The sequence below is a fragment of the Saccopteryx bilineata genome, chromosome 5 (assembly GCF_036850765.1).
Source record: "Saccopteryx bilineata isolate mSacBil1 chromosome 5, mSacBil1_pri_phased_curated, whole genome shotgun sequence".
In the NCBI taxonomy this organism is placed as follows: domain Eukaryota; kingdom Metazoa; phylum Chordata; class Mammalia; order Chiroptera; family Emballonuridae; genus Saccopteryx; species Saccopteryx bilineata.
The window spans coordinates 77,688,409-77,701,336 of NC_089494.1; the positions used below are offsets into that span (position 1 = coordinate 77,688,409).

The window sequence follows — 12,928 nt, forward strand, 5'->3', positions numbered from 1 at the left end:
AGTAAATATAATTGGCATAGAATCTTAAATTTCCTGGAGACACCTAAGAATTAAAAGTCAGTTCAAAGGGCCCTGGCCGGTTGGCTCAGTGGTAGAGCGTCGGCCTGGCGTGCGGGGGACCCGGGTTCGATTCCCGGCCAAGGCACACAGGAGAAGCGCCCATTTGCTTCTCCACCCCCACCCCCCTCCTTCCTCTCTGTCTCTCTCTTCCCCTCCCGCAGCCAAGGCTCCATTGGAGCAAAGATGGCCCGGGCGCTGGGGATGGCTCCTTGGCCTCTGCCCCAGGCGCTAGAGTGGCTCTGGTAGCGGCAGAGCGACGCCCCCTGGTGGGCAGAGCGTCGCCCCTGGTGGGCATGCCGGGTGGATCCCGGTCGGGCGCATGCGGGAGTCTGTCTGACTGTCTCTCCCCGTTTCCAGCTTCAGAAAAATACAAAAAAAAAAAAAAAGTCAGTTCAAGGGAAAATGAAAGAATCATTTTGTAATAATTTTAACATGTGGTAAACATTACATTTTATTAAAGAATCTTAAGAAAAACAATATTCTTTAAAGTGTTATATTTTTGACAAAAGTTAAAAATGGAATAAAGTAAATTCGGTCTGTTAATCTAATATTCACATGATAAATATAAGACCCCAAATAATGTGTACCATCAAAGAGCTCTACAGTATAGATAACAAAAAATAAATTATTCTACTATAAATAGGTTATAATAGGAGATATATTGGAAGTTTTACAGAAAAGAAGGAGCCTAACTATGCTTGAGGAAAGCAGGAGAGAATGCACAGAACATGGTAAGAGTTCACTGGGCAGAAAAATGAGGAAGGAGAATACAGACAACATAAAAAGATATAAACCCTCTCCCATGGGAATTCTTCTAAAGCATTTCTACTTACTTGATCATCTATTATGCTTCAATTATGAGAAGCATACTGCATACATTCAAGGAATTCTACAGAAAAAACTGCATATACATGGAAAAGCAAAAGATGCAAAGCTGAAAAAGTATGAACAAGTTAGATCAGGATTTTATCCATCACTTGCCCAGAGAATACTTTGCTAATTTAATGTGGCACTCTTCAGGTTAGTACAAACTTGGTCTCACAAACCTTCTGTACCAAGTAATTCAGAGTCCCCTCCTATCAATGAACTGCGTTAGCACACAGATGAAATTCCTCAGATTATCTCAAAATCAAACCTTTTTGTGTCATTATCAAGGTTATTAGAAAAATTACCATGCACGCCAACGACTTAATACCTTGACATTTCACAGAAAATAAAAATACTTTAATTTAGAATTTAGAAAAAATGGCCACATTTGACAAGAAAATCTAAAATAGCAAATATCATCTAATCTTATCCCCAATTTTCAAAAAAGGACATTTTATGTGCTCCCCAAATATGAAGGCTATAACAGAATAAAACACTTTTAGTTGCGAATATATATATATATATATATTTCCCTCCCCCCCATGTCCACAGCTAAACTTATCCCCAGGTCCCAGGGCAGGAACCCAGAGCACATGAGCGGTGGAGCTGGCTGTAGCAGCCATCTGGGCCAGCCCCTGCTATGGGGGGAGCAGGGGCTGAATTTGACTTGGCTGTGGGCAAATATATTTTATTTGTACGAACTCTGTAACTTGTCTTTATTTTTCTCAGATTGCTTGAACTAAATAAAACTATTACTTAACTCTTCGGCAAATATATGTATGTAATCCTGGAAGCTACTCAAAGAGGAAATACCATCAGATCAACTTATCAGAAAGATCCTCAGAACACTGTGGAAGATGAAAGGGTGAAATGGGTAAAAAGTAGAAAAATCAAGTATGAAGTCAATGAAATAGTAAGAATAAGTTCTTACCACAAAAGTAACAGGAACAGAGAACTATAAAAAATAAAAATTCAAATTTAGAGACAGTACAAGAAATAAAAAGTCTAAAATCAATCCAGTTTCCTAACAGTGGTTACTGGCTAGATAAACACACACTGACTATACAGAAAATAATTTTCATGACTCACAACTCTAAAAGGTAGCCTATATATGTTACTACAACAGACAAAAGTCCATGTTAATATCAGTATATAGAAAGGAAAACTAAAACTTTTCCTGCTGGTTTAAACTGAAAATCAAACCTTTCCTTGGTTCCTACCAAGCAAATGTGTCTGTCCACTGCTCATATATCCTCAGTCTGAAGCAATTAAGTTTTTCTCACTTCTGAATTATTTTAATAATTTATAGTATAAGATTCATTTAACATTATACTATATTCCACCGTCTAGACCAGCAGTTCTCAACCTGTGGGTTGCGACCCACAGGTTGAGAACTGCTGGTCTAGACCTACTGGTGGCCAAATAAAGTCATGGAATGAGTCTGTCTTCAAAGTATACTGCCTTGCAGACAACAGATACTTATTGACCATTTATAGATAGATCTCTTTCAAGTCTATTCAGGTCCTTTAGCCATTTTAAAGTAAATGTCTTTTTATTGTTATGGTAAGAGTTCATTGCTTTTTATTCTGTTTCTAGTGTCCTTTAACATACAAAGAATTTAAATATGTTAAGTCCAATTAATCTTTTTACATTTGTCACCTTCAGACGTGAATAATTATATGAAACTAAGGAGATAGTTATTAAATTTCCATTCACATTTCATGAAACTCCTTTTTATTTTCATTAAATTTCCAATCTCTACACAGAATAGGTACAGACTTGGCTGTTGGGGAAAACCTTCATGAGTTACTTCAATTCAAAAGGCTGTCTAGTATATGATATAAGACTTGGAAATTGCATGGCATATATATTATAATATAACTTGATGAAAGGAAGAGTGCCGCCTAGTACAAATGTAGCTGAAACACTACATTGTATATCTGAGAAATCATACATAAAACAGTATAACAACTTAATGACTATAAATGTATGCACAATTAACAGAAGGGAATGTTCCAAACTTCCTATAATCAATTCACAGGCATCCAATTCTCATTTCATTTATTCACTTTTATTTTCATAATACTTCCTTAAGTTACCCTTCCAACAAGAGGTTTCCTGGGAGGATAGTCAATGAAATCACTATTCGTTTACTATCAATATTACTAAATCAGTATTTGCAATTAGAAAATTATTTCTAAATTGAATTAAAAAATATTCCCAAAGCCCAGGACAGTTAGCTCACTTGGTTAGGAAGTGTTTTTCAACTGCTGGCCCATGGACCAATCTGCCAGAAATTTCGTGTGGGTTTGCCCAAGAGTTAACCACCCTGATGCTGTATGAAGATATAGACCCAACAGTCTTAGTCGAATTCACTTACGCTCAGGGTGATTTCTGCCTTAGTGATCCCCAAAATAATTTTATTGTCACCAGTCCCCAAGTGTAAAAACATTGAAAACCACTGGGTTCAAGCATCGTCCCGAAACACCAAGGTTGCAGGTCTGATCCCTAGTCAGAGGACATACAGGACGTAAACAATGAACACACAACTAAATGGAACATCCCTATATCACTCTAAAATCAATTATGAATATATATATTCCTAAGACAAATGCCCTAAAACAGCACAATAAAAAAGAATTCTTTGTGAGAAAATAATTTATCTAATAAGGAACTTGTATCTAGAATACATAAAATTCTGAACTCTTTGGGCGACCCCTGTGTTTTGGTCGTTCGACCCCCACCGGGGTCACGACCCACAGGTTGAGAACCGCTATGTTAATGTGTATCACACTGGTTGATTTGCAAATATTGAAACCATTCTTTCATTCCAGGGATAAATCCCACTTCACCATGGTGTATGATAAATTCAGTTTGTACTGCTACATTCTGTTTGCTAATATTCTCTTGAGGATTTTGAATCTATGTTCATCTAGAACACTCACCTATAATTTTCTTGTAGTATCCTTTTCTGGTTTTAGCCTCATAAAATGAGTTTGGCTTGAACAAGGGGTCACTCGCTCTGCTTTAGCCCCCCACACCCCGTCAAGGCACATATGAGAAAGTAATCAATGAACAAATAAAGAGACAACAGGGCCGCAACAAACTATGCGTCTCATCTCTCTCTTCCTGTCTGTCTATGTCTGTCCCTCTCTCTGTCACACACACACTCTCACTCACACTCTCTCTCTCTCTCACACACACACACACACACACCTGCTGTAAGATACTACTTCAGAACCATAATAGGATGGCTAGAATCTAAATGAAGGATAAGTGTAGTCAAGGATGTGGAGAAGTGAGAACCCTCATACATTAACTACTAGTGAAAACATAAAATGGTCCAGCCAGTTTGGAAAAAGAGCCTGGCAATTCCTCAAATAACTGAACATAGAGTGACCATATACTCAGCAATTCCACTTTAGATATATACCCAAGATAACTAAAAACATAAGCCCACACAGAAACTTACAGAGCAACCTAATAAAGGTGGAAACAACCTGCATGTCTATCAGTGGATGAATGGATAAACAATTTGTCATATTGGTATATCCATACAATATTATTCATCCAAGAAAAGAATGAAGTACTGGCCCTGTCAAGTCAGTTGGTTAAGAGCATCATACTGAAAGAAAAACATTGCAGGTTCAATCCCCGGTCAGGGTACACACAGGAAGCAACTAATTAATGTATGACTGAGTGGAACAGCAAATGGTTCCCGTCTCCCTTCCCCTTTGCTCGCCTTTTTCTCTCCCTTTCTTTCTTTGTCCCTCCCCCTGAAAAAATAAGAGAAAGATTCTAGTCCTCTTAATTTCATAAAGAAGACATTAGCTACTTTTTAAGAATTTAGGGATTCATCCATGTCAACTTTATGAAAAATCTAGGTTAAAGAAAAAAAACAAACATAGCCTGACTGGTGGTGGCACAGTGTATAGAATATCAACCAGGGATGCTAAGGTCCCAAGTTTGAAACCCCGAGGTCAACAACTAGTACCGTGACAGTGAACCTTTTCTAAAAACCGCCCTCTTTTGCAGTGCTGGTCAACCTGGTCCCTCCCGCCCACTAGTGGGCGTTCCAGCTTTCACAGCGGGCCAATCACAGCGTCTTTTGGTTGCTCGGCTACTGCCCACCAGGAAAGCTGGAACGCCCACAAGTGGGCAGTAGGGACCAGGTTGACCAGCACTGCAAAAGAGGGCGGTTTTTATAAAAAGGTTCACCATCACGGAACTAGAACATGGGCACACCAGCTTAAGTGCAGGGTCAATGGCTAGGCTGGAATGTCCTCCCAAATCAAGGCATATATGAGAAGCAATCAATGAACAACTAAAGTGCCTCAACTACGAATTGATGCTTCCCATTTCTCTCCCTTCCTCTCTCTCAAAAACCAAAACAAAGCAGCCTGACCAAGTGGTGGATAGAACAGTAGATAGAGCATCGGACTGGGACGCATAGGACCCAGGTTCAAATCCCTGAGATCACCAGCTTGAGCGTGGGCTTATCCGGCTTGAGCACAGGGTCGCTGGCTTGAGTGTGGAATCACAGACATGATGCCAAGATCGCTGGCTTGAGTCCAAGGTCAATAGCTCTGCTAGTGAGCAAAGGGTCACTTCAGCAAGGGTCACTCACTCTGCTGTAGCCCTCCGTGCCCCCCCCCCAGTCAAGTCACATATGAGAAAGCAATCAATGAAAACTAAGGTGCCGCAACAAAGAATTAATACTTCTCATCTCTCTCCTTTCATCCTGTCTGACTGTCCCTATCTGTCCCTCTCTTAGTCTCTGTCAGCAAAAACAAACAAACAAAAAAAATCCCTTGTATTTATATAAGATGAAGGGACCTGGTGTCCATTTATCCCTCCAACCCCCCTAGGTTTGATACCTTAATCAGACTACCAGAAAATTACTATTCAGATCACTTTTGTTGCTTTGCAAAACTGTTTCCATTAAGCTGTACTTTCTGTACTTTGCTTTCATTGACGTTTATCAGGAAAGTTTCACCTAACTTGGTATATAGTATGAATACTACATGAAGTCACTGTCTTCCGTATTATTCACTGTCTCCTTTTAGATGAGAATGCCAAGCATTGCTTTCTTAGAGAAACTGATCATTTTTTTTTTCTTATGAACAAAACACCTTATAAACCATGTGCTGTTTCTCTATGATCTTCCTGGCACCCAAAACAAGAGCCCAAGTTAACTCTCAAACACTGCAGGGCTTATGAATGCCTATTGACATTATAACCTTGACCCACTTTCCGTATCTGATCTGTTTTTCCAATTCCATTTTAAATCTACAATTACTGTGCTTGTCTAATTGTGCACACATGTATGTACATATTTATGTGTATCCATGGGAGGTACCCTTGTAGTAAACAAACATAAAAAAATTAAAGGCCACTGTTTTTTTAAGTTCTTTAGAAAACGTAACTATTCAAGCCTGACCAGGTGGTGGTGCAGTGGACAGTGTCAGATTGGGATGCGGATGACCCAGGTTCGAGACCCGGAGGTCGCCAGCTTGAGTGCAGGCTCATCTGGCTTGAGCAAAGGGTTGCTCAGTCTGCTGAGGGTCCGCAGTCAAGGCACATATGAGAAAGCAATCAATGAACAACTAAGGTGTCACAACGAAAAACTGATGATTGATGCTTCTCATCTCTCTCCGTTCCTTTCTGTCTGTCCCTGTCTATCCCTCTCTCTGTCCCTGTAAAAAAAAGAAAAAGAAAGAAAACATACCTATTCAAAATATTGAATGGTACTGAGTTCTGTAAAGCTGGTCTACAAACTAAAAAGATGTCAATAGCCTGACCAGGTGGTGGAAAAGAAGATAAGAGCGTTGACCTGGGACAGTGAGGACCTAGGTTCGAAACCCCAAGGTTGCCAGCTTCAGAACAAACTCATCCCACTTGAGCGCGGGATCACAGACGTGACCACAAGGCCACTGGCTCAACTGGTGCCCACAGTCAAGGCACATAGAGAAAGCAATCAATGAACAATTAAGTGCAGCTATGAATTGATGCTTCTTATCTCTCTTCCTGTCTGTTGAAGGGAGGGAGGGAGGGAGGGAGAAGTCAATAACTGAGCACAAAAAAGTCTGCTACTTTATTTCATATTAAAAGTAATACAATAGAATTAATTGCTTAAATTAAGTTACAAGTGTGTAGGTAGATATAGACATTTTAGAAAAATTTTTTACTTTAGTCTCTGAATATAAAATTTTTACTACTGTGTAGAAATGTTTTTATCATATAATACATCACATGATATACAGACATAAATACGTAATACAGAAATGTTCACTTACAGATTCTATTAGATTCAGTTACCTAAGCACTGGACTTCAGCAAATCACGTGATTTAATTAGGTGTTTAGCCAATAATGCAATACACTTATATTCAAAAGACAAGATAAACTGCACTAAACCTATAAATCACGCCTTCTACGATTTTGTTTTATACTAAAAACAACTTGTGTTTTAACACTAATAAACATTTTCAAAACCCAAAAATGCTGTTAGTCTTAAGGAAAATTAGCTAGGTAAGTAAGAGAAGCTTATGTATGTTTTGTAGATCATGAATTAGTGCAGTCATTACTAAGAAAATCCTAAAACTCATCTAAAAGCAAAATTATTTAGAAGTCATATTGTCAAAAAAACCAAAGCAAAGCAAAGCAAAACAAACACCCCCCCACCCCCGCAAAAATCCTTAACAACAGTCAGTATTCCATCACTGCTTTGTATTCTCTCAGAGAAAAGTCAGATAAATTAATGTAATGTTAAAGAAAAAAAATGAAATTTTTGGTCCTTTGAGAAAGTCATCCACAAATTAACTTAGTTCAATTTATATTTAAATTGATACGCTTTTAAGTAAAAAAGGTTTCCACTTCTTTGGAAAGTATAATCACTTTATGTAAGATCACATTCCTCCATTCATAATACTGAAATCCAAGAAGTTTGAAAAATATTTTAAGTTTTTGCTACTTGGTATGAACAATCATTCTTTTTGCTAGAGACATAATATTTTTCTGCCTCAAATTCAGCTGAGGGTATTATAAACATACTCTACTACTTACCTAAAATCCAAAAGACAAACGTGGTCCAAGGATTCTGAAAAAAAAAACTGTATATATATTCAAAATTAAGACATTACCTGATATTCAGAATCCAGTCTAAAAGAAGAGTCTCTGGAGTGATAGGTATCATTTAAACTATTTCCTCTACTTCCAGACATCATCCTGGCACTTAAAGAGTTGGAGGGTTGAACAGAAATTCTTCTTGGAATCCTTGAAGGTTTAGACTCCATTCTTAAGGTTTCCTGTAACAATGCAAATTTTGATTAATTGCCTTTGGGAAAAAATGCAAATCTCTATTCTAATTCTTTCTTAATCACCAACTCAAATCTAGAATTACTCATGCAAATTAACTATATCTGTCATGGCAAATTACAAGACTAGTATCAACCCTCTTCTACAAAGCAAAGGTCTAGTCCAGGGGTCTCAAACTCAACTCAGCACGTGGGCCGCAGAGCAAGATCACAGTTGTTCGGGGGGCTGCACTAGGTCTAGTTACTAGTTACGCAACACTTTTCTCACTGCAGTTGAAAACAAAAAAAAAAATCAGTACAACAAGCACAATCGTACATGCAGTTTACTCAGTGTCACAAAACGACCAGAAACTGTAGTTCGCATCACAACTGCTGTTAACTAAGCTAATATCTAGCTAGGATGCTAGAGAAATGAAAAATACAAGTAGGCCCCTAGGCTTACTTAATTTTATCCAAAATATTTTGAACTTCGTGGATTAGTCTGCGGGCCGCACAAAATTGTTCGGCGGGCCGCATGTGGCCCGCTGGCCGCGAGTTTGAGACCCTTGGTCTAGTCTATCAAAAGTTCCCAACAATCCGTAAAATGAAGCATCCAAAATAAAAAAAGTAAGATGAGGAACTAAGGTTTGTTGTTTCCAAAGCCTGGGCTCTTTTCCTTACTCAGTTACATCTTCATATAAAACCCTGTACAAATTTGTCCTTGATTATCTTGCTATTCTTAGCTTTTATTTGTGTTTGATACTCATACCATGAATATTAGCTTAATTGTACTATCTGTACATCCCTTAACATAAAATGTTCTCATAGACCTTCATTCCCCATTCAGTTCCTAATTATAGTCTTAAAACAAGCAATTTTCTATCTGTGGCTCCACTTTATGCATACTTTTTATTATTATTATTTTTTTTTTTTGTATTTTTCTGAAGCTGGAAACGGGGAGAGACAGTCAGACAGACTCCCGCATGCGCCCGACCGGGATCCACCCGGCACGCCCACCAGGGGGCGATGCTCTGCCCCTCCAGGGCGTCGCTCTGCCGCAACCAGAGCCACTCTAGCGCCTAGGGCAGAGGCCAAGGAGCCATCCCCAGCGCCCGGGCCATCTTTGCTCCAATGGAGCCTTGGCTGCGGGAGGGGAAGAGAAAGACAGAGAGGAAGGAGGAGGGGTGGAGAAGCAAATGGGCCAATGCTCTATCACTGAGCCAACCGGCCAGGGCCTATGCATACTTTTATTAAGACATCATACAACCTTATGCTACAATTTGTTCTGTCTACCTCCTCTCTCAAAGTGAAAATTTCCAGGTTTTCTTCACTAAACATTTCTCTCAACCTATGCCAAGAGATACCATAGCTACACCTGATTTTTAACTACATATATATAAATAAATATATACTCTATATATCTATTTCATTTGTTAAATATTACATATATTTGTGAAATTCTTTCATGTTGGTGCATGCAGCTATTTTAAGTTCACTCCAACTGGTTTATACAGTATTCCACTCTATCAATCTACACAATCTATTTGCCCATTCTTCTGCAGATGGACACTGGGTTGTTTCCAGTTTTAGGCTACTACAATAGTGCAGCTATCAAGATTACATTTTTTTTAGGAAAGGAAAGGAGGTAGACAAACTCCCACATGGGCCCTAACCAGAACCAATGCTCCAATCAACTGATCCTCAGTCTCTGGGGCCGATGATCAAACCAATCAAGCCACTGGCTGAGAGAGAAGAGAGAAAGAAGTGGGGAGAAAGAAGTACAGTGTGTCCGTAAATTCGGTGCACTTATGACCGGTCACAAGAAAGCAACAAAAGACGATAGAAAAGTGAAATCTGCACCAAATAAAAGGAAAACCCTCCCAGTTTCTGTAGGATGATGTGGCAGCATGTGTGCATGCCAAGATGATGACGTAACACCATGTATATAGCGGAGCAACCCACGGCCATGCCAGTCGAGATGTGGATGGTACAGAGGAAAGTTCAGTGTGTTCTGTGGCTCGCTAAATTCGAATCCGTGACCAAAGTGCAACATGAATATCGGCACGTTTATAATGAAGTGCCACCACATAGGAATAACATTACTCGCCTGACCTGTGGTGGCGCAGTGGATAAAGCGTCGACCTGGAAATGCTGAGGTAGCAGGTTTGAAACCCTGGGCTTGCCTGGTCAAGGCACATATGGGAGTTGATGCTTCCAGCTCCTCCCCCCTTCTCTTTCTCTGTCTCTCTCTCTTCCTCTGTCTCTCTCCTCTCTAAAAATGAATAAATAAAATTAAAAAAAAAAAAGAATAACATTACTCAGTGGGATAAGCAGTTGAAGGAAACCAGCAGTTTGGTGGAGAAACCCCGTTCTGGTAGGCCATCAGTCAGTGACGAGTCTGTAGAGGCTATATGGGATAGCTACCTAAGGAGCCCTAAAAAAAATCTGTGCATGAGCCCACATTGAACTGCACTGAATAGGTATGAACCTGGAAGAGTTTTCCTTTTATTTGGTGCAGATTGCACATTTCTATCATCTTTTGTTGCTTTCCTGTGACCGGTCAAAAGTACACCATGACTTTAAGGACACACTGTATAGTTGCTTATCACGTGTGCACTGACTGGAAATCAAACCTGGGACATCCATATGATAAGCCGGTGCTCTGTCCACTGAGCAAACTGGCCAGGGCAAGATTTCTTATATTATACACACACACACACACACACACACACACCCAACTTAAAAATTTCCTGGGGATGCCTAACCCAGGTTTGAAACCCAGAAGTCATCGGCTTGAGCACAGACAGGCTAATCCGGTTTGAATACAGGTGAGATCATAGACATGACCCATGGTCGCTGGCTTGAGCAAGGGGTCACTCGCTGTGCTGTAGCCCCCCAATTAAGACAAATATAAGAAATCAATCAATGAACAAGCAATCAATAAACTAAGATACCGCCACGAAGAACAGATGCTACGTATCTCTCTCCTTTTCTGTCTGTCTGTCTGTCTGTCTCTCTCTCTCTCTGCCTGTGTCACCAAAAAATAATCAAATTTCTGGGAAACGATTTACAATAAGGCCTCAGGATAACGGAGAGATACCATCAGTCTTGAAAATAGAAACAAAATAAAAACAAAAGAAAGTAGGGGAAAAAATCAAAATAATCTCTTCAACTTCTCCGTCACCAACTTCCAAGGTAAAAAATTATTCTCTTATTGTTCGGAAAATGGACTGAAATTAAGAAAAGTACAGAGCCTGGCTGGTTTGCTCAATGGTAGAGAGTCAGCCCTACAAGTGGATACTCTGGGTTGGATTCCAGGTCAGAGCACACAGGTGAAGCATGCATCTGCTTCTCCACCTCTTCTCCTCTCGCTTCTCTTTCTCTCTCTCTTTTCTCCCCTGCAGCCATGGCTCTACTGGAGCAAGTTGGCCTCAGGCTCCATGGCCTCCACCTCAGGTGCTAAAAAACAGCTCCAGTTGTAATGCAGCAAGGGCCCCAGATGGGCAGAGCAAGGCCACCTAGTGGGCTTGCCAGGTGAATCCCCATCAGAGAGCATGCGGGAGTCTGTCTCTCCCTCCTGCCTTTCACTTAACCATGTATTTTTCGCTCCATTAGATACATTTTATTTTTCCCCAAAAGTGGAGGGGAAAATGCCTGTGAGTCTTACGGAGTGAATGTTTGGGTTTTTTTTAGCTGCTGCAGGTTCCTGGACAACTAGAAGAGTATTTGAACATTAAAGTCTCTTCTCATTTGTTAATAACAGTGCTAAAGGTTGTTAATACTGCTGTTGAGTTTACATTGTTGAAATACTATTGTGGTATACTTTATTAAATATTTTAACACACCATTTGGTTCAGAATTTTTTTTTTTTCCATCCTTAAAACCCAAGGTGTGTCTTATGGTCAGGTTTGTCTTATGGAGCAAAAAATACAGTAATTAAACATAAAAAATAATTTTTTTTTTTGTATTTTTCTGAAGCTGGAAACGGGGAGAGACAGTCAGACTGGGATCCACCCAGCATGCCCACCAGGGGACGATGCTCTGCCCATCCGGGGCGTCGTTCTGTTGCGACCAGAGCCACTCTAGCGCCTGGGGCAGAGGCCAAGGAGCCATCCCCAGCGCCCGGGCCATCTTTGCTCCAATGGAGCCTCCATGCGGGAGGGAAAGAGAGACAGAGAGGAAGGAGAGGGGGAGGGGTAGAGAAGCAGATGGGCGCTTCTCCTGTGTGCCCTGGCTGGGAATCAAACCCAGGACTTCTGCACGCCAGGCCAACGCTCTACCACTGAGCCAACCGGCCAGGGCCAAAAATAAATTTTTTTTTAAATGAATAGTTACTACAGAAAATTTCCCAATAATGAGTCTTAAAAACATGTTATCAGGAATGACAGGGAAGAGGACACAAAGGGCTTAACAAATCATAGGATCTATAATGCAGTAGGCGACATATAACAAACATAAAGAAGATACAAGCTTAATACAAATTAAAATCATTCAGCTAAGAACATGTAGCTAATGAGAAACCAGAGCAAAAGCTGTATGACAAGATATGATTAAATTAGAAAAGCTTATTAGATAAAAGGTCAGTTTTGAATGTTAAAAATGACAGGTTAACCTAATATATCTATTTTGGCCTCTCCAGCCAAAACCTATAAAACGACAGCAAATTAATCCAAAGCGCTAACCATGAAAAGAAGAAGGGGAGCACAT

The 12,928-nt window shown here is 40.0% G+C and overlaps 1 protein-coding gene and 1 non-coding gene across 7 annotated transcripts in view; both read right to left on the minus strand.

Moving 5' to 3' along the window:
- Positions 1–12,928, minus strand: part of MARCHF7 (membrane associated ring-CH-type finger 7) — a 180,271-nt gene that overhangs the window by 27,150 nt on the left and 140,193 nt on the right. For all 6 annotated transcript variants that reach the window (XR_010731887.1, XR_010731886.1, XM_066279520.1 and 3 more), the window contains one exon: positions 8,069–8,233. Coding sequence is in view for 4 of the 6 variants with exons in the window: in XM_066279520.1 (XP_066135617.1) it covers positions 8,069–8,221 (153 nt within the window). In the remaining 2 variants the exon portion in view is untranslated. The remainder of the gene's footprint in view (positions 1–8,068; positions 8,234–12,928) is intronic.
- Positions 1,468–1,603, minus strand: LOC136307212 (small nucleolar RNA SNORA5). The gene has a single exon (XR_010725880.1). It is a non-coding gene; the product is annotated as a small nucleolar RNA SNORA5 (small nucleolar RNA).